Source organism: Littorina saxatilis, linkage group LG4 (genome assembly GCF_037325665.1).
Source record: "Littorina saxatilis isolate snail1 linkage group LG4, US_GU_Lsax_2.0, whole genome shotgun sequence".
Taxonomy (NCBI): domain Eukaryota; kingdom Metazoa; phylum Mollusca; class Gastropoda; order Littorinimorpha; family Littorinidae; genus Littorina; species Littorina saxatilis.
This window is the reverse complement of record NC_090248.1, coordinates 29289097-29315830: the sequence shown is the minus strand read 5'-3', so window position 1 is coordinate 29315830 and position 26734 is coordinate 29289097. Positions and strand designations below refer to the sequence as shown.

Here is a 26734-nt window from a genome sequence, read left to right as displayed (position 1 = left end):
TCGTTTTATACATTTTTATTTTTTTTTTACAATTTTCAGATTTTTAATGACCAAAGTCATTAATTAATTTTTAAGCCACCAAGCTGAAATGCAATACCGAAGTCCGGGCTTTGTCGAAGATTACTTGACCAAAATTTCAACCAATTTGGTTGAAAAATGAGGGCGTGACAGTGCCGCCTCAACTTTCACGAAAAGCCGGATATGACGTCATCAAAGACATTTATCAAAAAAATGAAAAAAACGTTCGGGGATTTCATACCCAGGAACTCTCATGTCAAATTTCATAAAGATCGGTCCAGTAGTTTAGTCTGAATCGCTCTACACACACACACACACACACACACACACACGCACACACGCACATACACCACGACCCTCGTTTCGATTCCCCCTCGATGTTAAAATATTTAGTCAAAACTTGACTAAATATAACAAGTCGCGTAAGGCGAAAATACAATATTTAGTCAAGTAGCTGTCGAACTCACAGAATGAAACTGAACGCAACGCAACGCAGCAAGACCGTATACTCGTAGCATCGTCACTCCACCGCCCGTGGCAGAGGCAGTGCACGTGGAATGGACAAGAAGAGCGGGGTATTCGTTGCGCTGAGAAGGATAGCACGCTTTTCTGTACCTCTCTTCGTTTTAACTTTCTGAGCGTGTTTTTAATCCAAACATATCATATCTATATATTTTTGGAATCAGGAACCGACAAGGAATAAGATGAAAGTGTTTTTAAATTGATTTCGGGAGAAAAAAAATTGATAATAATTTTTATATATTTAATTTTCAGAGCTTGTTTTTAATGCGAATATAACATATTTATATGGTTTTGGAATCAGCAAGTGATGGAGAATAAGATAAACGTAAATTTGGATCGTTTTATAAATTTTTATTTTTTTTTACAATTTTCAGATTTTTAATGACCAAAGTCATTAATTAATTTTTAAGCCACCAAGCTGAAATGCAATACCAAACCCCGGGCTTCGTCGAAGAGTACTTGACGAAAATTTCAACCAATTTGGTTGAAAAATGAGGGCGTGACAGTGCCGCCTCAACTTTCACGAAAAGCCGGATATGACGTCATCAAAGACATTTATCAAAAAAATGAAAAAAACGTTCGGGGATTTCATACCCAGGAACTCTCATGCCAAATTTCATAAAGATCGGTCCAGTAGTTTAGTCTGAATCGCTCTACACACACACACAGACAGACAGACACACACACACACACACACACACACACACACACACACACACCACGACCCTCGTCTCGATTCGCCCTCTATGTTAAAACATTTAGTCAAAACTTGACTAAATGTAAAAAAGAAGTGTTTCTGTGTGATTTACACTCCCAAGTCAGTAACATTGTAATGAAAAGCAGTTAAGCTTCCCACCTCCTTATTATGAGCTTTGTTCATGGCCATACCTCCTTGATAACAACGTAAATTATGCTTTTATACCCCTGACTCTTTACACAATTATTTTAATGTCATTATCTTGGCATCAGAGGGTACTACACCACCAAGTTTACATGACATGGAACAGTGAGCGGGGGAGTAAAAGCTAAGTACTTCGCAGCAACACTCTTCATTATTGGCAGCTTCGTCGTTTACATTTATTTTCTTTACACCAGGTGTAATAACATGCACAGTGTGCTGTTAAGTGTTACGGCATAGTGCAATTCCCATTATCTGTGTTTGCCAACTAAACTGAGAGTACATGAGCACTACACTTCGGTTCCAGTCTAACTCCCGCCGTGCCATATGCTAGTCCCAGAGTGTAGGAACCTTTCGTTGACAAAGAAAAAAGGTATATAATGTATACATGTATTTATGAAGGGAGGGACGGGGGGGGGGGGGGGGCTGGGTGGCGGCGATGATGGTAGTGGGGAGGAGCGAGGGGTTCAACACTACTGCTGAATTACTGGATGAAGAAGCTTTGATAGACAGGCGCATATGCCGTTCCGGTTTCTATTTTTTTTATTATAATTATATAAATATTTTATTTTATTATATTATTTAGCGTAGAAGCCTCAGCGCTTGCACATTGCCAAAGATCATGTTGCATGAATCGTATGTGCTGAAGGGAAATGGAAGAAAAGTATGAGCGAGGATTTCCTACCAGTGTGGTTTCAGTGATGTATTGCTTACGAACGCAACAGGGGTGTTGGCTGCGAAGTTTCAGGTTTCAGTTATTAATTATATTCCCGATCCATTTTCTGACACTGTAAAATTCTCTTGGTTATAGTGCGAATATATATAGATATGTTCTATGCAGTGCACATCTGTAGCTGCTTCCCTTTGTCTTTAATTAGTCTAGAAAGTTGACCTGGATAACGGGCATTTCTACAAAACACTTTAATTTTGAAAAGTTCTTTGTGATGAAGATTGGCGTATGGAAGTCAAATTTGCTTTGAATAGCTTATCGCTTGCCTCGGCCACAACGGATAGAGTGTTGCCTCATTCAGTGATCATAGATCTATGTTACCCATACCACACCGAGAACCGGCACGGTTGGGCTAGTGGTAAGGCGTCCGCCCCGTGATCGGGAGGTCGTGGGTTCGAACCCCGGCCGGGTCATACCTAAGACTTTAAAATTGGCAATCTAGTGGCTGCTCCGCCTGGCGTCTGGCATTATGGGGTTAGTGCTAGGACTGGTTGGTCCGGTGTCAGAATAATGTGACTGGGTGAGACATGAAGCCTGTGCTGCGACTTCTGTCTTGTGTGTGGCGCACGTTATATGTCAAAGCAGCACCGCCCTGATATGGCCCTTCGTGGTCGGCTGGGCGTTAAGCAAACAAACAAACAAACTCCCTTTTAAAGACAAACATCTTTCAGATTTGTGGAGCGCCGGCCGGTGTTGCATGGAGGTACCACTGTATCTAAACTATCCCCAGCAAACCGAAGCTTTTGCACACAGGTAATTCGTTTCAGCAACAGCAACGAACCAAACAATGACTTTTGTAGGACGCTGTGTTGAAAGCCGAAGCAGAATAGAAAAGACTTCTCTGACAAGAAGATTGGTGGAAGAGATGCTAGAAAAGATGTATGCGGAATGCCACTTTTTCACGCGGCTCTCAGTCTGGTTCCAGTTTTCTTTTGCTGGAGGAACATGGCTAAGGTAAAAGCCAGAGCTATTCCACCGCTACGCTGCGTTTGCTGGGGGCTTTTAGCACCCCTCAGGAGCAGTGAGTACTGTTTTGGGACCGAGTACCGATACTGCTAGACTCCGGTAACAAAGGAATTGGCCATGGTATGCCAGCAGGACGTTAGCGGTGATACCGTGCTTTTGTGTGGCCGGATGTTTAAAGTCAAAGGCTCTTCACTTTTGAGTTTCCTTCCTGCCTGCCTTCCTTCCTTCCTTCCTTCCTTCCTTCCTTCCTTCCTTCCTTCCTTCCTTCCTTTCTTCCATCCTTAGAAACTTTTTTTCCCTTGATTGATCTCGTAATGGGATAATTGATTGAGCTAGTTAGTGCAAAGATCTGCTACTGCGTAGCAGTAGAAGATCTTTGGTTACCGCGAGAGAAGATTTTTCTTTCACCTTGCATTCTAGGTCAGACCATAGATATCCCTTGACCTATGGTCAGACTAAAAAAAAGATTGATTAATCATTTACTGTGACTTTTGACTCCTGGACATTGTAGAACTGGTGATTTTAGATCAACCCTGTCGACACCGTAGTCGACCTTTCAATTTATTTTCGAAAGATCGAAACTTGTTGTCGTGGCTTGAAATCCCCCCCCCCCCCCCCCCACACACACACCCTTTTCATCACTTGTGTATCAGGCCTGGGTGGGCGGGTTAACCTGGCTGAGTTTCCTACGCCAGGTAACAAGTAATGATTATAGAAGTGAGAACAGAGTGAAAGTTGTATAACGTATGCCCGTGTCGAGACGGAGGGGGAAAAAAAGTAACGTTTCAATTCAAGCAATAAGCTTTAAAAGGCAAAGTCATTCCCGTGAAAATAGATCGGCTCACCATCTCTGATCTGGGGTTAACTTCAGATAAGAACATCTCTCAACCTGGACACATACTACAAATCAACAACCTGACTGCAGCAGCCTGTGCAGAGTGAGAATCGTTTGATGAATTAGTCATAAAAAAAGTATCAAACAGTGTTGATTTTTGGTATGTGTCCAAGTAAAGAAATGACCTATACCAGTTTGAAGCCTGGTCAGAGCACATCCTGCAGGCTTGTCCATACCACAGTGCTCTGAGGGACACCATCTGGCCAGAGGAGACACCATCTGGCCAGAGGAGACAGCGCTACAAAAGAAGCTATACGGCCCCAAAGAGGACTTGGAGAGGACAGCACGTTTCGCCCTGCAGTCCGGACTGACGATCTAACAGCGAACGACAAGAAGAAGATTGGAGTTTGTGAGCCCAACTGTTTTCACGGGAGGGAGGACTGTGCCTTTAACAGCCGTGGGAAAAGATTGCAGTTGAGAAGAGAGAATGCCAGAAATGACTGAAGAAAAAAGAGTCTGGCAGAATGGCGGTACCTGGCTTAGCTAGAGACCCAACTTCATATGCCAGCTGTTAACGGGGCAGAGAGAAGCAGGTGAAGCAATTACCAGGCTGTCCAGGTGTAGAACTCAGCTTTGCTGTCTTTGAAAATGTTGTGCTTTGGGTTTATGTTGTGACACAGGTTTTCTACGCCCAGTGTAACAGGTTTAGCGTGTGCGGCTTTAGTTTCAGATGTCTTTGAAAGAGGTGACATGATACCCCCCGCGGGTTAGGGGGAAGAATTTACCCGATGCTCCCCAGCATGTCGTAAGAGGCGACTAACGGATTCTGTTTCTCCTTTTACCCTTGCTAAGTGTTTCTTGTATAGAATATAGTCAATGTTTGTAAAGATTTTAGTCAAGCAGTATGTAAGAAATGTTAGGTCCTTTGTACTGGAAACTTGCATTCTCCCAGTAAGGTCATATATTGTACTACGTTGCAAGCCCCTGGAGCAATTTTTTTTATTAGGCCAAAAAAAAAATAGGTGTGGTTACGGTAACATATCCAAAAAAATAGGGTAGGTAGGTAGGCAATCACTTTTTTTTTTTTAACTTTTTTTTTCTAATGTGTACAAATTAAACCTACCGTACTTTCCGGGTGACAAGGCGCTTTGTTATCTAAGACGCACCCCCTTCTTTTAAAAAAAAAATTGTAATCCAGTCACCCATTGGACGCAGGGGGCCAATAGGGCGCACCAAAATGACCCAGTTTTTGCCATGAGAGGTGGTTCCCCTGTCATATCTGAGAGAGGAAACACTTCCTACATCGGGGTCAGTGACCGGTCAGTGACCGAGTTTAACAGGGTGGAAATCTGTGTGTGCGGCCACATCAAAGGCAGGGCAGTACCTAGTAGCTGAAACATGCATTATCACAAGTTGTTTGACTGGTACTCAAGCGGTCTCTTTGATTTTTTTCGTATTTCATACACGGATTAGGCGCTTCGTTATACAAGACGCAGGGGTCGAACTCGAGGAAAAAAGTCGCGCCTTATGACCCGGAAAGTACGGTACTTGACAGGGAAATAAGTGTGCGACTCGGGCGCTTTCGCTTTCATTGCGTTTTCTGCACTCGGTTTGTTTTTTTGTGTGTTTTTTTTGTGACAAATGTAATAAAAAGTTATAGGATCGGCCCCTAAAAATAGGGTAGGTCGGGTTACCGTAACCACACCTATTTTTTTTTTAGGCCTTAGTGCTTTTGTGAACAAGAAACAATTAACAAGTGGCTCTATCCCATCTCCCCCCTTTCCCCGTCGCGTTATAACCTTGAACGGTTGAAAACGACGTTAAACACCAAATAAAGAAAGAAAGGTGACATGATGTTGCCCCGGCGTTCGTATTTCTGGTGGGCGAAGTACAGACTGGAGCAAAACTGACTGAAGAAGGGTTGCAGGTCGGTAACCTAGGAGGGTGGAGGATGGGGTACAAATACTGACACAGACAGTTTCACATAGTCACAAATACACAGAGAGACATGCAGGCAGGCCCAACACACGTACACGCACAAACATTGAAAGCAGGCTCTCGCGTAAGCACAACACAGGCGAGCGTGCAATGAAGACTGAGTAACTGTTACGTTTTGTGCTTGTCCCCCTTCTTCTATGACCTCATTTTCTAGAAAGTAGGGGAGGATGGGGGGAGGGGTCATATAATGGAGGCCAATACTTTACAGGCTTTATGAGCAGAGGATCTTGGGGGGGGGGGGGGGGGGGGGGGAGGGGCCTAACAGGTAATACGAAAGTTTTATTAGAACTTTTCGTTCTGTCTTGATTTTGTGTGTGGAAAGTTTGCAGTCTGACTGTGTTGGATTTCTGAGGAAAAAAACACCTAAGTCTTAAATGTGATGACATCTTGAAAAAAGTTTTATTAGAACTTTTCGTTCTGTCTTGATTTTGTGTGTGGAAAGTTTGCAGTCTGACTGTTGGATTTCTGAGGAAAAAAACACCAAAGTCTTAAATGTGATGACATCTTGAAAAAAGGGGATCTTAAAACTGGTTTTTTTTTGTTTTTTTTTACTGTATCAGGTCAAATATATGCACTCATCAAGGACTACTAGTTAGTAGTCCTTGGCACTCATGCATGTCTGTGTCGCTGGCACCCGCAGAGTTCTATCATGCGGGCACCCAGCAGCGATAGCGGAACTGTGGACACGGTAATTGCTCTTGACCTCCCTTTATCTCCCCTACCACTTGACCTCATGGGGCGCGACAAGTTACCATTGGATAGATGATTGCTCGAGCAGCTCACCGTCACAACTCAGAGCCGACCCCTTGAACGCCATGTACCAGCTCACCGTCGCAACTCAGAGCCGACCCCTTGAAGGCCATGTACGTGTTGGCAGTCCTGGTTGGAGTGATATAAATGTACAGGGCATCGTGGCCTTCGAGAATAGAAAGTCTGCAATGGATGGTGTGGGTGAACCGGCAGCAGTTTTGAACTATTACGTGGTTTTCAGCTGGAATGGTTGTGCTTGGGTGTAAAGAATTGTACATTCGACCTATTTTCAGCGAGAAATGTTCGACGCGAGAAAACAAGAAGTATTTTGATTTGACGCGGAGGAGTCGTAGAAGCCTTTTTTAAAAAAAATTTTTTTTAACTCAAACAGAACATTATTTTGTTTGGGTGTAGTACAACTTTACCGATGTGCAGAATGCGTTCCTTAATGGAAACGTGGACACGGTAATTGCCGCTGACCTCCGTTTATCGCCCCTGCTACTTGACCTCATGGGGCGCAACAAGTTGCCCTCGGATAGATGATTGCTTGAGTGGCTCACCATCGCATCTCTGAGTTTTCCATGAAGGCCATACTTGATGCTGTGATGGTCCTGGCTAAAGTGGTCTAAAATGTGCGAGGCATTGTAGCCTTTGGGAATAGTAAATTCAGCGTTTTCTGTGGAAGCACCGCAGTGGTGAACTAGCAGCAGTTTTGAACCAATTTCGGTCTAAAAATTGTTCAGTCTGAAGGTCGAAAATAATTCCTTAAATCCAAGCAGGCCTCTTAACATGTAAAGGACATTGAAAGATTACAAGAAATAAAATATAAAAGCTGTTACGAATTGTTTTTGGATGTAAAGATTTTTTTTTCAAATTTAGCAAAGTATTCCCCGTGAAGTGTTCGCATTTGAAGAAACGTTACAACGCAGCGTGATGGAACTGTAGAAGCGAACTTTTTGTTTGAGTCTCTGACGGTAAACACTCACTCCAAAACGCTGTACTTAAATGTTAAGATCGAACTGTTAATCCATCTATTTCAGCGTGAAATGTTCGGAATGGGAGAAACAAAAATAAAATAAACAATTTTGTCGCGTGATAGACTTGTGGGAGCAATTTTTTATTGTTTATTTTATTTTTTTAAACGAGAGTATACTCGAAGGTTGCGGGTTTATTTCATTCTCAGTATACGTTTCATTGTTGGATCTTCAGCAGCAGCAAGTTCTCTTTGAGTCTTTGCATGTTTTGTGTCAGAAAGTACATGACCTGATTTGAGCCAGAACAAGATTCTTAGTTCTGGATGCAATCTTTGCCAGTGCAGTATCGTGTTATGATAATTCTAGTCTGTTCGTGTTGCGATAATAGTAGTCTGTCCTTGTTTTTGTTACGGGTGTGGACCATGTGCGGAGCCAGGAGAACATCAGCAAGAGAGAGACAAAATATTCTGCAGGTGAAATATCAGAGTGGTAACCGTGATCTAGATATGTAGGACCCATCCCCCTCAAAAATAAACATAAAAAATCTGCAAGTAAAATATGAGTGAGGCAATAGCCCCCCCCCCCCCCCCCCCCATTAAAAAAAATTACAATAAAAGAAAAAAAGGGAATGGATTAAAAGATAATTTTGCAGGTGAAATATCAGTGTGGCAAGGTCGATCTGGATATATAGATAGCTCCGAACCCATATTACGTATAATGTTTACTGTGAAGCACGTGCAACATAGTTGCAGCGGCATGATGTACAGCTATGCATGCCCTCACCCCAATGTGAACTCCATAGCTGTCTCCCCATTGTCTTTGTCAGGTGTGGTATTGATTATGGCACCGGCATTCTGCAGCGCATCTGATCTGAGTGACCGACATGTGAAGTGATATAAAACCAGAAAGGTCGTTCCAGAGTAGTGCATTTATCTTGGAGATAGATCCGTGGCACTTTGTCTCTCGCGAGTTGTGAATATATATATTTTTACACAATGCCCGGGTATTTGTGAATTGTTATTGTTTTAGTCGCTCGTGAAGTGTACCCGCAGTGTATTTTTGTTCACCCAGCTGGCTGCTTTACCGAGTACATGCATCCTCAGGTTTCCGCGTTGTGTGGATTTTGTTTTGATTATACCTATTGTGTCTCTGAGTGACCGACATTTGAAGTATAACACTCGAAAGGTCGTCGGGCACTAGATCATTTATCTTGGAGCTGCATCTATTGCGCTTGGTGGCTTGCTGGCGAGTCGGGTGTACACTGACGCAGTGCCCGGGTGTGTTTGATGTATTGTGAATACACGGCGACCTCGCTGCTTCATCAACTGAGTGCATGCATGTCGCAGGATACCGTGTCGCGCTGTATGGATTTTGTTTTGATGTCTTTCGATTCCTGCAGTTGCCACTGTGTCCAGGGCTTGATAACCTGATAGATTTTGTGATACCTTTTGTGTCTGCAAGTTAGTGCCACTGTGTCTATGACTTGATAACCTGATGGATTTTGTGATACCTTTAGTGTCTGCAAGTCAGTGCCACAATGTCGAGGGCTTGATAACCTGATAGATTTTGTGATACCTTTACTGGCTTTAGTGTCTGCAAGTCAGTGCCACAATGTCGAGGGCTTGATAACCTGATGGATTTTGTGATACCCTTTTGTCAGTGTCTGCAAGTCGGTGCCACAATGTCGAGGGCTTGATAACCTGATATATTTTGTGATACATTTAGTGTCTGCAAGTCAGTGCCTCCGCTGTGTCTAAGACTTGATAACCTGATGGATGTTGTGATACATTTAGTGTCTACAAGCCAGTGCCACAATGTCGAGGGCTTGATAACCTGAACGATTTTATTATACCTTTAGTGTACATCTGCAAGTCAGTGCCTCTGTGTCTGGACCGGACTGAGTCTTTAACCTGATAGGAAGGAGCCTGAGGTTGAGTGGGAAAAGAATATGTCGGAAGATCACAGCTGACAAAGACACATCACAACGTGTCTGAAAAGAGCAATACGTCTTGTCTACAGCTCTTGCATTCTGTACGTGTGCACGCATGTGGACATGCACGATATGCTTGACATTGCATCATCTGGCAGCACCGCGGGCTTGTGAAGAACTGAACCAGTACGTACCGTGCAGGTGAAGGAAGGAAGGAAAATAAGGAGAGAGACTCGGAGAGAAAGACAAAAATCTACAGACGAGTGGGAAAAGAGAGAGAGAGAAAAAAAAGGAAAACATCACAACGTCAGTGTCAGTGCGTCCTAAATCGTTGGAATAAGCTGACGCCAACCGACGTCAGACTGATGTGTGTGTGGCACCGTCTGTGATGGGGGAAAAGAAGAAGCTTCAGCTTTGCGGCTGCTACGCCCGGCGCAGACGGAAAAGTAATTTTGAGAGATTATTTATTTTGTTGGCTATAGCCCCGTGTTGACGTTGTACACTCTGATCTCTCCCCCGGCGTCTCCTTTGTGATTAAGTGTGTGTGTGTGTGTGTGTGTGTGAATCAGAATCAGAATTTATTGTCATTAAAGCACAGAGCCTATTGACACATACAAGATACATAAGTACAGGAAAAACAGCAATATAACATAACATACATGTAATACAAAACCAAGTGGAACAGGGTGAACAAAGAGGACCTGAAGATGAGCATAAGTTATTGAGGACAGTCGGAAGACGCATTGCATCTGCGTAGTTTTAGGGGTTTTTTTTTTTTTTTCTTTTTTTTCAAACAATTTTATTCACATAAATAACAACAATTAACAATATCTCATACAATGAATTAAATACAACTTATCGAGAACAGCAAGCTAACTTTTTTAACGTTTTGTTCTTCGAACACTCACACAAAAATGCTTCTTATCTGTAACTGCCTATTAAAAATACTTTCCAACGGTAAAAACGAATTTGTTTTTTTTATATATACTAACGCACATCTTTCCGATTAAGATAATGTGGTTCAATTTATACATAGTTGCCTTTCTCACCATTACAAAATGCATACCAAATAAAACATCACTAACATTCAAAATAATCTTAATTTCTAAAGTACGAAAAATAAATTCTTCAATAAACTTCCAGAATTTGTATACAACCGGGCATTCAAAAAAGAAGTGTTCAATGAAATCAGTTACATCACAGCAGTAATTACATTTATTAGTTTCCGTTACTTTCATTTTACACAGGAGAATGTTGGTCGGATAAATGTTGTGCATAATTTTCCAGTGTAAAACTCTTAATCTAGTCTCTTGTGTTGACTGATAGGCAACTATCCAGGATCGTTCATCAATTTCTACATTAAACTTTCTCTTCCAAAATCCTCCGGAACATGGTACATCTGTTTTCATATTAATAATCTCTTTCCTGTATTCGCTGGCACTTAACACATTTTTGCCGTTAAACAGTGGTAAGGTAATACAAACATCATCAGTCATATTTACAGCATTTTTCCTCATAAATAATGACACAGCAGCTTTTACAACATTATATTCAAGAATTCGGTTTGGCGAATATCCAATCAAATCACATATATCTTGATATGATAATATCTCCCGAACGTACAATGTCAGTTAATACCAATACACCTCGTTGTATCCAACTCTCAAAAAATAAAACTTTGCCACTATACGTTATGCATGCATTATTCCATAATAAAATCGGCCCGATTGTCCCACGATCGTAGTGGTTATTATCCAGCCAATATTTTAATACTGCTTTCCAAAAGTGTGATTTCTGCGTAGTTAAAAACAATCGTACACATATTTTGCCAATTGCCTTTGGATGTCGCTGTCAGTAAACAAAGAACTGACTCTTATTTCATCACTGCCGGTGGAAGTATTCGGTAATAACTGTTGCCTGAGATGAGCATACATTGTACACGAATCAAGGAAGTGAAGTTCATCCTCCACCACTCCACAGTTTCTGCATAGTCTTTCCTCCCTTGGTGTTCCCGTGTATCTGCCCTTTTCGATTTCTAAGTCATGGGCACTTATACGTAGTTTGCTCATAGCCTGTCTGTGTTCTTGTGTTAGCAAAAGATAGGGTTGTAGAGAGTAGTCGTGTGACACTCCCTTGTAAAACTGTAGTTTGGAGGAGTTTCCTTCTTTTTTTGTCCTCCGGGGCCTGACAAATTGAGTTTCTACATGTTTTGTTAGCGAGTGTTTCAGTCTTGCCGGGTGTATTGTGCTTTGGTTTTGCCACACGTGTTTGAAGCCTGAGGAAGTCAGGAACTCGCGTACAAATAACGGAGCCATTTATTTTCCTCTTTGTGTTCTTGTGAGAGAAGGCTTGAGTAAGTTTGCCTAAGAATCCCATGTTGGTCAGATTCCATGATGTGTAACCAAAATGATATGATCTGTCCCAATATTTTTGTGCTGATCGGAAATCTGCCCAATTCAGCCAGTACTGGGAAATTCATTGATTTTCTGTGTACTCCCAAAAGTTGCTTGCAGAATTTCATGTGTACGTTTTCATGCAGAAGGACAGTCGTTATACATTTTTCAAGGAGATTATTCTCAAGGTTCTGCGTGTCCTTTAGGTTTATATCTTTGCAGTAAGGGAGCCAAATTTCAGAGCCAAAGGTCAGAATAGGTGCAACTAGTGTATCAAAGAGTTTCGCCATTACTGGGACACTTATGTTCTTTGTTCGTACTGCTCGTTTGAGCGAGTGCAGAGCTTTGCTCCCTTGCCGGGAGAGATGGTTCTGTGCCATTTTCATGTCTCCGCGTTTATTGAATATGATGCCAAGATATTTATAGTTGTCTGTAGTATTGATTATGGCATAGCCAATTTTGAAGAAGAGGGGGAGTATGGGTTCGTGCTTGGAGAAAACTATCACCTTTGGTTTTTCGCGATTCATTTGTAATCCCCATTTATTGCAGTATTCATGGAGGCTGTTGAGTTTGTCGTGTAATCCTTTCTTTGTAGTTGAGAGAATAACAATGTCGTCAGCATACATTAGACATGGCACCGGAACGAGTCCAGCCTCATCCACAGTTGGGGAGTCACAGTCTTTTAAGCTATCAACTATGTCATTAATAAAAATATTATGTGTGTGTGAGAGAGAGAGAGAGAGAGAGAGAGAGAGAGAGAGAGAGTGTGTGTGTGTGTGTGTGTATTCCTCCCTCTCTCTCTCTCTCTCTCTCTCTCTCTCTCTCTCTCTCTCTCTCTCTCTCTCTCTCTCTCTCTCTCTCTCTCTCTCTCTCTCTCTCGCTCAAGTCATGGCAGTCATTATCTTCTTTTAAAAGACAGCTCCGAAAACATCTCTCTAACGACTAAGTCGGTGTACATTTTGTGCGAGTGTGTGTGAGGATGCGCGAAAGAGAGAGTGTATAGTATGCTTCCATTAACAGGCACCATTTTTATACTTTTCCATACATGATTCTTCATACTTGTTCTTCGTTTCATGTGTGTATTATAGTAGGGACTAGCTGTAAGAAAGGACCATATGGACCTAATTCTATCATCCCTCAGTAATAAAGTGTTCGAGTTCTCTCTCTCAATCTCTCTCTCTCTCCCTTTCTCTCTCCCTTTCTCTCACTCTCTGTTTACCATGATAAGATTATTGCACATCTTCATGGCCCCAGGAAATGGAGGGACAGACAGACAGATAAAAAAAAGAAGAGGGCGAGAGCTCTTGGCACCCGCGTTGCCAACACAACTGTTTTCTGTCACACTCAGCGTGTGTGTGTGTGTGTGTGTGTGTGTGTGTGTGTGTGTGTGTGTGTGTGTGTGTGTGTATACCTGTGTGTGTGTGTGTGTGTATACCTGTGCGTGTGTGTGTGTGTGTGTGTGTGTGTGTGTGTGTATGTTTACCTAATCCTATCTGCCACATTCTTTAGAAGGCAGGAGCATGTGCTCCGTAGATAAAGAGGGATAAAAACACGAGAAAATGCAAGTATTACCTGTTGTGATAAGAACCAGAACATGCAGATTCTCTTGCGCCATGCACCCTCAAGGCCTTTGGCAGGAGCAGACGGAATGCAGCAGAATTGTGGTTAATTTGCTTTGGCTGTCTTTCAGTTTGTCCAGTTACTAACGAACCAGACTGGCCTCAACTGTGACTGGACCATTTATTCGTTTTTGGTGTTCAGAATCTATGCAAGTGTTCAAATCTGAGCTTTTGGCATCGTAAAGTTGATACTGTGTAAGCACTGCACATGCTGCTTTTATGTGGAAACCCCACATTCCTAAATGCTTTTTTTTTTTAGGAACTTACAGCCATTAGAATTCACGCCAGTACATGTAGATAAATATTACCTGCTGAAGTATGGGTGAAAAAAATAAACCATACATCGCCAGATCTTATTCTGCCGTTCGATATTGCTTACCCATTGTAAAATTAGGAGTGACGAAAATCTACTGGATCTGGGCCCTTGCACCAGCATTTACGTTTGTGCTTGAGCTGTTTGGTGTTTTTGCATTTAAACATGGCATGGTTAAGCACTGTTGGGATCATTGAATTTTGTTTTGGCTTTTTTTCCAGAACCAATAAATTTCCGGCTACCTTCGGAGGCATCTGTCAGCATCCATGATATAGAAGGTGAGAGATAAAGAGTGTTAGAAAGACAAAGGATTTATATATATTTAGTGAGGAAGAGCAACAGGTGTGACTGAGGGAGTGGTGTGGGCATACAGGAGAGGGGTGTTTTTGCATAAGAGTGCTTTGTTTGAGTGATGTACACAGGGGAAAAAGCAAGTCGAGGTGAGACAAAGAGTTTGTATTCATGAACAGTTGAATGATGGGATTTTGCTCAAGGATATTTCTTCTTTTTCTTTTCTTTTTTTTTCCCTTTACTTTTTCTCCCTTCTTTTTCCCTCCCGGTTTTTTTTTTTTAAAAATTTTACCATCAATACATGTACTTCCCTTTTAATAATTTATGCAGAGCTTGTAACTTTTCTTTCTTGGAATCAAATTTCTCATTAGCTTGAAGTTTAAACTGAATGAGATAACAGCCAAGTTTAACATATTGATGACCTTTTCACCTTTCCCCCCTTTCTTTCCCTTTCCTATTTAAAGTTGGTTTTCTGAATACATGGACCTGTTTAGATTAAGGTGTTACGAGTGTGTTTGAGTTGCGGTTCTTGCTCATGTTTATACTCACTGAGTTACTTCCCTTGGATCTGGATCTAGATCTGGATCTGGATAACCCGCCTGGGTTGGTGGTTTGCGGGTGCGAATGCGTATACGCACGGTTCAGTGTGCTTTCGCGAAAGGGTGTGTCATATGCACGGCTAGAACTAAGATACTTCTTGATTTCAGTAAATAGTTTCATTACATGTCAACTAGTTCGTTTTTAAATGATTTTTTAGAGATCGCCAAATGGTATTGTGTGAATAACATCATTCGATCGATTGTACGCACGGCGCCGTGCTTCTAGTAGCTCAGTCCATTCCTTCTTTCCGGTATGGAAACAGACGTGTTTCTGGCGAAAGAATCGGCGTTTTCAACTCGCCATATCTTCATATTCATTCGGACTAGAACAACGAAATATAAATTTCTTGTAAAAAAAAATCCCGAGCCTTGCGACTCTGGTAGTCATTTTCTTACGCGAAGCGGCCTTTGGTAGGTACGACAGTTTTAGTCACCCAAGTATATATCTAAAACGCACTTGAAGTCTGTGAATGTTGTGATTACAAATCATTTCGGGGCACCCCTCAGTCTATACGTACAGACAAACAAATTGCATGGAACGAAATTTGAGAGGCTGGACTGTAAGTTGTTGTTTTGACTTCTACAAATCTCGCAGGTCTTTTATGCAAAACAGACTCAAAATTGCATTTTTCACGCAAGTGTAGATGACGAGACTATCGAAGGAATGGAATACACTTGCCTACAGATATAATAGACAGATACTTATATCTATGACTTACCCTAGCCCATATGTTAGAATAAAGAACATACTTTGCTCTTTTGAATGATGTATGATTTGGCACTGTACACAGGATTTTAGACCTGCCCCCGAAGTGATTTTTCCATAAACCCGTCAAAAAGCTCACTCTGTTTTAGCCGTAAAAAGCGCCCAAATGAAGTCAATTTCTAACCTGTGTCGTGTGTTCGAAGGAGTACATCTCAGCGATGCCATTGCCTTGCAACCTCAAAGAAATATATTTTAATAACCCGCTAAATGAACGTTTTTTTAGTGTGAAATAAAAGCCGGAGATTTGCTTCGTTTCTTTGCTGCGACACAAAACCAAAACCAACTATAGATCTGCGGTGACATTATGAGTTCGTTTTCGACATTGCAGTGAAGTTGCGTGGATCTTCGACGATTCCCGTTCGGTTTAATGTGGATAGAGCTTTGATTGAATGTAACTGCTTTGAAAAGTTACAACATGAGTCCTTGGGATCGATGTTTTTCGGTAAACTTCTTCGTATCCTTGACTTTACTTTTGACTTGAACAGATCCAGATCGGCTGGGGCTGTTAATCACCTACACAGATCTATATGAAGTTGACTCGACACGGCGAACCGCCGAATCCGTGCCCTCTCGTCGGTCCTACCCCCAAATCCCTTACCAGCCTCAGACCCCACCTCACCATTCTAACCTCACTGGCGCACTATGTGTGATTATCCCTTCCTCATGTGTGTGTGTGTGTGTGTGTTGTTTGTTGTGTGAGTGAGTGCAGGCGGGCGGGCGTGTGTGTGCCCGTGTGTCTTTGTGTCTGTGCATGTCGTCTTGAGTGCGAGAAAGCGAAGTTTTGAGAAATAGTGACAGATAAATAGTTTAAGAAAGGTCGGAATCTACTAAGTGAGAGTGGGTGTCCATTACGGCATTGCGAAGCTTTGTTTGTCTGTTTGTTTATGTGTTCGCCGTGTGTGTGTGTGTATGTGTGTCACAGTTGATATGTGTCCATTTGGTGCGTTTGGCTTCATAGTTCCTTCATACGAGTAACTTTGTTAACAGTTCATTATTCGGACACAGATTAACAAGTTATAGAATGTTCGTGTAGAACAGACACTTAGCCACAAAAAACACCTGGTTTTGAAATGAATTATTACCTCGATTCCGTTCAAAGGAGCTTTCCCCAAACACCTTTTTAACAATATCCAATTGATCTAAGAAGATATGGGTCCATGCGACCCCGAGGCAGAGGATGCCTGTTTGCGGACAGGGGGAAATTGAGAAGGGGGGGAGGACCGATACTATAAACCCCAACCTGTGTACACATTGCTAACAGGAACCTGTGCACAAAATGTGTAATGTATCTCACGACAGATTATTTTTTCGGGGAGGGGGGGGGAGGGGGGCGCATTCTTATGATTAGCCTAAGTCGCTTCGCGTCCTCAATTTAGACTTCTGAATTCAAAGTACACCCCTTTTTACAAAGTAACTGATTCACCCATGTGTGTCGTGTGTATGTGCGTGTGTCTGTGTGCTTGTCTGTGTGTTTGTGTGATTGTAGTGCGATTCAGAGACACCTACTGGACAGATCTTCATGAAACTCTGTCTCCAGTTGGAAATGTCCTCCCTGTTGTGGATGGTAGGAGCGGGGTTTTGGACAAGGGGGACATTTCCAACTTGAGACGAAGTTTGAGGTAACGTGATGCATTATAACTGAAATACACAATTAGTAGTGCCCCAATATGCAAGTGTGTTCGTATCATCAACTGATAAAAAGTGTGTCCGTAGATTTTGGTTACGCGTCGCAGTGTTAGCTGTGTACGACCTCCCACAGTCCAATGCCGCGAATTGTTGTTACAGCCCCTGACTTTTTTATGTACGGAATCCGGTAGTCTTTTTGTTGTTGTTAAATAATTATATTGCCAAACGTTATGACATTTTGGGATAATTGAACGAGTTTCAATACACATTTGCTGAGCACCTGTGTGCTAAAAGGAAATGTCGTTTGTTTTTATCAAAACTCAAAACTAATTTTCAATGTTTATTCGTACAAACCGTCACACAAACATGCGTGCCTCTATGAGTATGCGTGTGGCTGCTTTCGTAGTTCAGGCTAGATTACAAGTCAGCTGTGTTAGGGTGCAAGCCTTTTGATAATTTACCCCACACCAAATCCCACCCCCACACACCCCGATACCTGTCAAATTCCCTCAAAATGCAAGAACAATTCCGTTACCTTAGATCATCAACAGAAAATAATCCTCCGGATCCTAAAGATCAGGACGAAAACATAGCGAAACACTTTAGATATCAGATACCGACTTTATGTAATGCGCTTCAAAATCATATTTGAGAGAGAGAAAGAGAGAGAGAGAGAGAGAGAGAGAAAGAGAGAGAGAGAGAGAGAGAAAGAGAGAGAGAAAGAGAGAGAGTATGCATGTATTCCAATTGTAAATAGTCAGAAATATAGTTATTGACTGTGTACTTATTCTTATCGCTATGAGGGGTTGGTTTGCTTGTGTGTGTGTGTGTGTGTGTGTGTGTGTGTGTGTGTGTGTGTGTGTGTGTGTGATTACTGGGGTGGGCGGGTGGTGGAGGGGGGGGGGGTGGTATTGGATCTGGGGGAGGGAAGGGGGGTTGGCAGGGGGTATCGGTGCACTAAAGGCACCAAGTGTTTGGGTGTATGTGTTTGTATTGCGATTCAGAGAAAACTACTATACAGATTTTTATGAAACTCTGCACACAGTACCCACACTTCTCCCTATCGCCTGACCTACTGGGCTCCCAAATGAATGTTTTTATCAATTTTTGTCAGTCAAGATATGGGGGTGGGGGTGGTGCGGGTATAATTGTGGAGTAAGCAATAAGAAAACACCTTATGGTTTTCTTAGGTATTGCAACGGTATATAGTGAAGTTAGCTGTGTTCAAATTTGTTTATGATCTGTCGAGCCAATTTTGTGTTACAACGTTTTTGAGTGATAATTGTATGTGTACGCTCTCGCCAATCCTGGATAATTTTCGGCATGCATATTGATAAGTACCGTATTATAATAAAGTGATACTCTCCATTCTTTTATCTACACAAAGTAATATTTTATTTATCTTTTCTAAAGATAAAAATGTCAGTTAGGATGACGTTACGAATTACAGTGTTTTCTGTAAGGTCATATGTGTCCACCCGGTACCCCCCAAAACTGACAAAACTCTTATAAAAAAAATGAATAAGAAAACAAAGTTTTTTGTCTGTCTGCAGTTGTGGACATATAGCTTAGAGAAACATGTGCTCAAAATGTGTAATGGATTTCACGTGCGACTTTTTGTTCTTTCTTGTGTTGAGGTGGGGGGGGGGGGGGGGGTGTGGGCGTATGCCCCTTGATCAGTCTCGGGCGCTCTGCGACCTCGATTTACACTCTTGAATTCTAAAAACACCCCCCTTACAAACTAACTGATCTACCCTGGTGTATATAATATATATATATATATATATGTGTGTGTGTGTGTGTGTGTGTGTGTGTGTCTGTGTGTCTGTGTGTCTGTGTGTGTCTGTGTGTGTGTCTCTGTGTGTGTGTGTGTGGTGTGCGATTCATAGAAATTTACTGGATAGATCTTCATGAAACTTTGCACACAAATGTTCCGACCCCCAACCCTTCACCCTGATTCAAACTCATGTATCACAAGTCCAGCGCTCTACCAACTGACCAACAGCACTCCCAAATTATTTCTTTTTTTATCATTTTTGTCAGTCAAGATATGGGGGTGGGGTTGGTACGGGAATAATTGTGAAGCAGACAATACGACAACAACTTATTTTGTTTACAGGTATTGTATCTGTATACAGTGAACTTAGCTGTGTTCAAGTTTAGTTATGTTCTGACGAGCGAATTTTTTTTAAATACGTTTTTACTACTAAAGGAGTGATATTTTTATGTGTACGCCCTCGAGAAACCTCGATCATTTTCTGAAAATGCACGTTGATAAGTACCGTTTTATGATAAAGTTATACTCTCCATTCATTTATCTACACAAACTAATGTTTCATTTATTATTTGTAGAGCTAAATATGTCAGTTGGGATGATGTTAAGAATCACAGTGTTTTTCGCAAAATCGTACTTGACAACCCCCAGTAAAAAAATTCTAAAAAAAAGTTAATACGTCAACCTCTTTTTTTCTTTGCACAGATGTGTCCATATTGCTTAGAGGAACCTGTGCACAAAATGTGTAATGTTTCTTTCACGCGATTTGAAAACACAAGTAACCCTTAAGAATCACAGTGTTTTTCGCAAAATCGTACTTGACAACCCCCGGTAAAAAAATTCTAAAAAAAAAATTAATACGTCGACCCCCTTTTTTCTTTGCACAGATGTGTCCATATTGCTTAGAGGAACCTGTGCACAAAATGTGTAATGTTTCTCACACGCGAATTTTTTTTAAATACGTTTTTACTACTAAAGGAGTGATAATTTTATGTGTACGCCCTCGATAAACCTCGATCATTTTCTGAAAATGCACGTTGATAAGTACCGTTTTATGATAAAGTTATACTCTCCATTCATTTATATACACAAACTAATGTCTCATTTATTATTTGTAGAGCTAAATATGTCAGTTGGGATCATGTTAAAAATCGCAGTGTTTTTCGCAAAATCGTACTTGACAACCCCCAGTAAAAAAATTCTAAAAAAAAAGTTAATACGTCGACCCCCTTTTTTCTTTGCACAGATGTGTCCATATTGCTTAGAGGAACCTGTGCACAAAATGTGTAATGTTTCTGACGAGCGATTTGAACACACAAGTAACCCCTTAAGCAGCAGCTAAATGGTGTCAGTGTCTTTGCTTTTCTGTGCGAGTTTTGTCTTTATTTTATAGTGATCAGTGTGATTTTCAATGCATTGTTGAAGGTTTAACATATTGGACTATGTGCAGAGGTGTTGTTTTGGCATAAGAGTAAAGTTAATATTTTAATGTTACTGATGTTTCCACAGAGGACAGGCGTGGAGTTGCAGTGGTAGAGCTTCAGAAGAAAGAAGGATGTGGTCTGGGACTCACAGTGACAGGTAATAAACTGATGATATAATATCCCTTTACCCTTTTTACCTTAGAGACAGTAGTGGGTTTTTTCTGTCAGAAAATAAATGTCTTATGTTTGTTCTCAGCTCCTGTGGTCTTTGAAACATATGAATATGATTGATGTAGTAATTCCTCTGTGTGTGAGCATATAGTTAAGATTTTCAGAATTCAGACACGGAATAAGATGTTTGCTGTTTTTGAGCAGACACTTAAGTTAAAAAAAACTGCTTTGCCGCTGGGTTTTTTATTATCAGATACTAGATAAGAACTGCTGTGTTTGCGGTTTTCGATGAATTGCTGTGATTACTGAAAAATGAGATTATAACTTTTTCCAGTGTTTATGATCAATTTCAATTTGTTGTTGTTGTTGTGTTGTTGTTGTTGCCAGATTGATTGAGTGAATGAATGATTGATTGATTGATTGCCAGGTGGTTCAGACAAAGGATGCAGAGCACAGATCTCCAACTTGCGAGCTGGAAGCATCGCACAAAGGTAGTTGGTTTGATTTTATAGATGGTTGTTGGACTCCGTGATCAGTTGAACTGCTAATAGTCTGGCAAGTTTCAAATTTATTACCTTTGTTGGAAGATAAAAGAATAGTCATTGTGCTGCTACGTACACTACCTGTGGTCTGATTGTTGTGTCGTATTCCTTTAATTTAAAATGTTAGTCAAAGTGCTTAGTTTTCATGCTTTTTCCATGCATCAGAAATGTTCTTGTAAAGTCAGCTGAATCTTCTTCAGTGGCTTAATGTATTTATCATCACAGAGAGGAGGATGGAAAATTGACAGAGAGAGAAAGAGGGAGAGACTATACTTGCAGATTTCTCTTTTCAGTGTAAATTTTAGTTTTTAGTTAGAATTGATTTTTTTTATTTGATTTTTGACTTTGTGTTGTTTGTGTCCAGGTCCGATGCACTTGTGGTTGGAGAGTACATCCTGTCTGTGAACGGGATTCGAACTGCTTCCCTGAAGCACGACGAGATTATCAACCTGCTGAAGAATGCCGGAGAAAGGATCACCCTGGAAGTGGAGTACGAGATACCAGAGCTATGTAAGCTACTTAGTTTTCATCTTGAGTAATTGATTTTAATGACTTTTTGCTCTTACTTGTGAGAGCTAAATGTTTGTGATGGTATCACTGTGTATTGCCTGTCCTTAAGTGCTGAAAATGAAGAAGAAAAGAAAGTACATATATTCAAGCCACATTTACATTCTGTTGGGAGAGAATTGGGGCCTTGCAAAGGGTTAGGTTAGGGTGTGTGTTTGTAGTTATGTGCATTTACCATTGAAGATTCAATGTGACTGCTCATGCTACAGGGATACAACTGCAGGTCACAAATGTGTTCATGAAAAAATGTTGGAACTTCTCTGACAAGTTACGTTGAATTTCTTTTCATTTTTTTGTCTGGCTCTTTTACTGCTTTTTCTCTCTTAGATTGCATCCTTACCTTCCTTACTCCAGAAAACAAACTCCACACCTGACACAGAAGTTACAAACTCTCTTTATGTCCAGCATCCAGCCAGGCTAACATACAGACTCGTCAGTGGGAGGTAACACTGGACAAAGAAGGACCTGGGTACGGCTTCACACTACGCGGGGGAATGAAGGTGGAAAATATGCGAGCCTTCCCCCTCACCATTGTCGCCATCAGGGCTGGTAGCTCGGCCGACCGCGACGGGCATGTCAAGATCGGTGACCGTGTCCTTCAGGTCAACGGGTACAAGGTCACGCATTTGACCCTGACGGAGATGTGGTCCCTGCTGCAGCAGTGTGGGCACCAGACCACCTTCTCCGTGGCGTATGATGTGGCTGTTATGGGTGAGTTGTGTGAGAACAGTATACACAGGGCCTAGCATTGTAAGCCGTTCGGCGTACTTTACGCCGAAATAACATCTCCAGTACGCGGAACTCGATTTGGTGTACGCCGAAATGCAAAAACCTGTTATTCCCAAACGGTAAACCCAAACAGTCCCAGCTTTCGTTTTGTGCGCCGTTCGGTTCAATTCTCAATCGGTTTGACAGTTTGCTTGAGCACGCACTTCCTCTGGCATCGCGCGAGCATGCTTTGTGCCGGTGTTTTGTGGCTCTAGACTTGAAATAATGTCTCGAAGCGACATTGTTGAACTGGGTCAGCCATTCAGTGACAAAGAATCCAGGTATTCCTGGAAGTGGGAATGGCTGGATTTCATTCCGAAGGCGGAAGGCAAGTCAGAAGAAGTAATGTGCCGATACGGACTATGGACTATGGCATAATTTAGTTGCTCAATCCTCTTGGGGGGGGGGGGGGGGCATTTTAGGTAAAAAAAAATCTTCAAATTCGGGGGGCTTTCTTCGTCCCCCGAACCCCCACCAGGGGCTTTGTAAGCTGAACTTACTTTTTCCAACGCTAGGCCCTGGTATACAGATCCCCCAAATTGAATACCTCGACCCTTCCCTCCACCCCCTATCCTGATCTGTTTTAAGACCTTGCATATCAGATTATTTGAACATAACATTTTATAAAGCTACCTCCATTTTCATACAAAATGCATGAATTATTTGTTTTGGTATTTGAACACAGTTCTCCTTGTTGGTGCGTGGGGTGTGACGTGTCTATTGAAGGGCAGAAAGAAAAAATATTTGAAAATGATAGAAGGGTTTTCAAACAAGGTTTCTATCCCTGGACTACACAAACGTGCATCTTTGCAAATTGTTTCTCTCCCTTAGATTGGGCGCAGAAGGTTTTGGAGGTGAGGGGAAGGACATTTTTTTTCTGTCTGTTGAAAAAGTTTCTGATTATTCATTACTCCAAGAAAAAAAAATACTTTATTACTTCGCTTTGTTAATCAGTTATTCATAACTCCTTTCTGTATTCATGTGGATAACCTGTGATTACAAAGTTGAATGTTCAGATGCGGTGGAGCATGCATCGGGCCCTCTCCTGGTGGAGATAGACAAGACGCCAGGGTCTGCTCTAGGCATCGTACTGACGCAAAGCTCCTACCAGGGAAAGGCCTGCGTCTGTGTGGAGAGCATTCGCCCTATGAGCGTGGCTGACAGGTAGTGTGTGAGTGTGTGTGTGTGTGTGTGTGTGTGTGTGTGTGCACTGTCAGTCTGTGTGTGTGAGTTTGTGTTATATGTGTGTGTGTGTGTTACTGTGTATGTACTGTGTGAGTGTGCATGCGTGTATATGCGCTCATGTGTGTGTGTGTGTGTGTGTGTGTGCATGTGCGTGTGTGTGCGTGAGAGAGAGAGTATGCAGTCTCTGACCAAAAAATAGCGGGAGAATGTGCAGCTGTCCTCACCCGACCACTCACTTTGTGTGATTAGTTGTAGTCAGTAGGAAAGTCTTAATCAGCAGCTCATGGTTATAGTTGCTAACAGAATATAATTATCATTTAGGTGTAAAAGACTCAAGGGTTGGTTTTATAGCCATGGATTACATCTCTTCAAAGGTCTTATCGCTCAGAACCCATCTTCGGTCCCTTAAAAATTGGTGGAAGACATTTTAAAAAGTTTTTCAGATAAATACTGGTCATGTAAAGTATTTAAAAGGCTACTTGATCAAAGATAACCATGAGGGTCTGGCAGCTGTGTCTGTATTTTTCAATACTTCATCTTTGATATCTATAATATTGTTTTGATTTTTTTCTGTTCACTAGGAGTGGAGCACTGCATGTTGGAGACCACATCCTATCAATAGATGGCGCCGGCGTGGAACACATGTCTGTAGCCGAGGCAACACAATTGCTGAAATCCGGGACGGAGAATTTTGTGAAACTGGAGATTTTGCCTGTGACCCACTTGGAACACTGTGCTTCAAGAGAAGCCCTCTCCAGAAAATGTAATGAGAGATCTGCAAGTGTGTGTGTTTTTTGAATGACTTCTGTAAGATGTTGAATCATGTAGGGAGAGGTATAGAAGGGTGGGGAGAGAGGAAAAAACCACTTGATTCAATAAGGATGTATGGCTGAAATGCCCTGTTGAAGTGGTCGCAATGATCACTGCTATGACATTTCACCGATCACAGAGAAAGCATTGTAATGCAAATGTCAGCACTGTATGTGGTAAGGGTAGACTTGGGATGGGATGTGGGTGTAGGTGTTTACTGTCCGTATCATTGCACAGTGTGGGTTCATGATTGATTCATTTCTACCTTACATTTTGTGTGATGTTTGTGTGTGTGTTGTGTGGTTTTGTGTTGTGTTATGTTGTGCTGTGCTGTGCTGTGCTGTGCTGTGCTGGTGTGTGTGTGTGTGTGTGGTTTTTTTGTGTGTTGTATGATTTTATATGTGAACTTTACTGTCATCGAGACACCAACATCAGCTTTGACAAAAAGGTTCAAACATACATGTGTTTTTCTGTTTTACAGCTCTGGTACCATCTCTCTCCTCCTTCACCCTCCCGAGCGCGTCACCAGCACCGTCCATGCACAATGGGATCTGCACCATGCCTTCCTACAGCTCACACGCTGCTTCCACCTCAGCCATTGCCCACTTTGCCACGCTCTCCCGTGGCTCTCGGGGCTCGGCCGTCAGCAAGTACACCTGGCCTGGCATGGACAGGAAGGTCAACTCATGCAGTGAGTTGGAATTTGATACAATGGAACCCCCCTTTTTAATAGACCTTGGTTTTTCGATTTTCTGTACAGTCGAACCCACTTAAAACGAACACGCTAGTTACGAATTTTGACTTATAACGAATTAGTTTTAAGTTCCCAACTGAATACCTCTTTCTTCATGCTTAAAAAAAATGCTTAAAACGAATTCTTTATAACGAATTTACGCTTATAACGAGCACTTTTTGGATTCCCAAGCATGCATAATGTCTGTAATTTACTCACGCTTATGACGAAATCTTTAAACTCGTCCCGAGATCGACATATCATGGGAATTTGAGAAGTTTGAATACACGTGTGTCAAAGTCTTCCCTTGCGTCGACTGCTTGAACCATTGCTCAACCGATCACTGAATAAAGTTAAACTGATTACACTGTACTCACAAAACAATTTCAAATTTAGAATCAAAGTGATTGATAGCTCAGACACTGAACATGAATGACTGACTGACGTTTATTTCCTTCGCGAATACCAAAAACGAAACATCGAACGGAAGCCATTGCCAAAAATATAGATGCCAGAGTGGTTTCCCTTGGACAAGGGAAACCACACTCTCAACGTTTGCGTTCGCCGGTTCGCGATAGTTTATCAGTCAGTCAGTGCTTTCGATTTGGATTTGAACATCATGTTGCAACAAAAAAACAAAAAACTAAATTGGCCAAGGTTTGCTACCCGTCGCCAAGGTAAGTGATTCCGGACAAATGATAGGAACACCGCGAATGTGGACAGTGTCAGTGTGTGCGCGTGTGTGTGACCAAAAACGTAACAACTGGATGAAACATCTGTGTGCTCACTCTCACTCAAACTCAACAATCATCACTCAACATGAGACACACATGAACATGTACCTGAGTATGTCACTTTATTGTCTAAACGTGAAGCAGCATGAAAGTTGCGAAAGAAACAAATTGAAACACCATAAAATGTACAAGACTTAAAAAAAAAAAAAAAAAAAAAATAAAAAAATCGATCAATTTTCTTAATACGAATTTTGGTTAAGACGAACTTTTTTTCCGATCCCCAGTGATTCGTCTTAAGCGAGTTCGACTGTATATAACCTGTGTACATTTATCCCCGTTTTAAGTTTCCCTACTTTAAAAGACCGAATTTTCTCTCTTTTTTTTAAGTCTTAAAAGGGGATTGCCACTTTAATTAATGTGGAAAATCTGGAAGTGCTAATAGCTTGGGGTAGTAAATAATAGTGAATTAATGTAAAAAGATCCATTTATGAAAAATAATGTGAAAGAGAAAAGAAATTCTGAAGCCTGGTGCAGATGTGGTCATGAAGTCTCACATTTGGAAGAAATTTGGCTTCGCTAACAAGAATCGGAACAGGGAACAAATGAAGTCTTTCATGTGTGCACAAGCTCATGGACCCCTTTATTGGGAGGGTTCCTTTCATCAAAGGGACATCAGGATGCAATTGTATCAGTGTAGACACTTGCTCTATTGTTTGTGTCATGCATTTTTTATTTACACTGTACCTATAATTTTGCATCAGTCTCGAATAGCAATATCAACTAGCACCCCTGTCACAC

At 41.6% G+C, this 26734-nt stretch overlaps 1 protein-coding gene across 1 annotated transcript in view; it reads left to right on the top strand.

Annotated features, from left to right (window-relative positions):
• LOC138964430 (glutamate receptor-interacting protein 1-like) overlaps positions 1–26734 on the top strand; it is a 70061-nt gene that overhangs the window by 31661 nt on the left and 11666 nt on the right. Inside the window, exons 2-9 of the mRNA XM_070336385.1 lie at positions 14168–14224; positions 20512–20583; positions 21025–21088; positions 21504–21649; positions 22112–22417; positions 23491–23638; positions 24241–24422; positions 24951–25160. Coding sequence (XP_070192486.1) covers positions 14168–14224; positions 20512–20583; positions 21025–21088; positions 21504–21649; positions 22112–22417; positions 23491–23638; positions 24241–24422; positions 24951–25160 — 1185 coding nt within the window. The remainder of the gene's footprint in view (positions 1–14167; positions 14225–20511; positions 20584–21024; positions 21089–21503; positions 21650–22111; positions 22418–23490; positions 23639–24240; positions 24423–24950; positions 25161–26734) is intronic.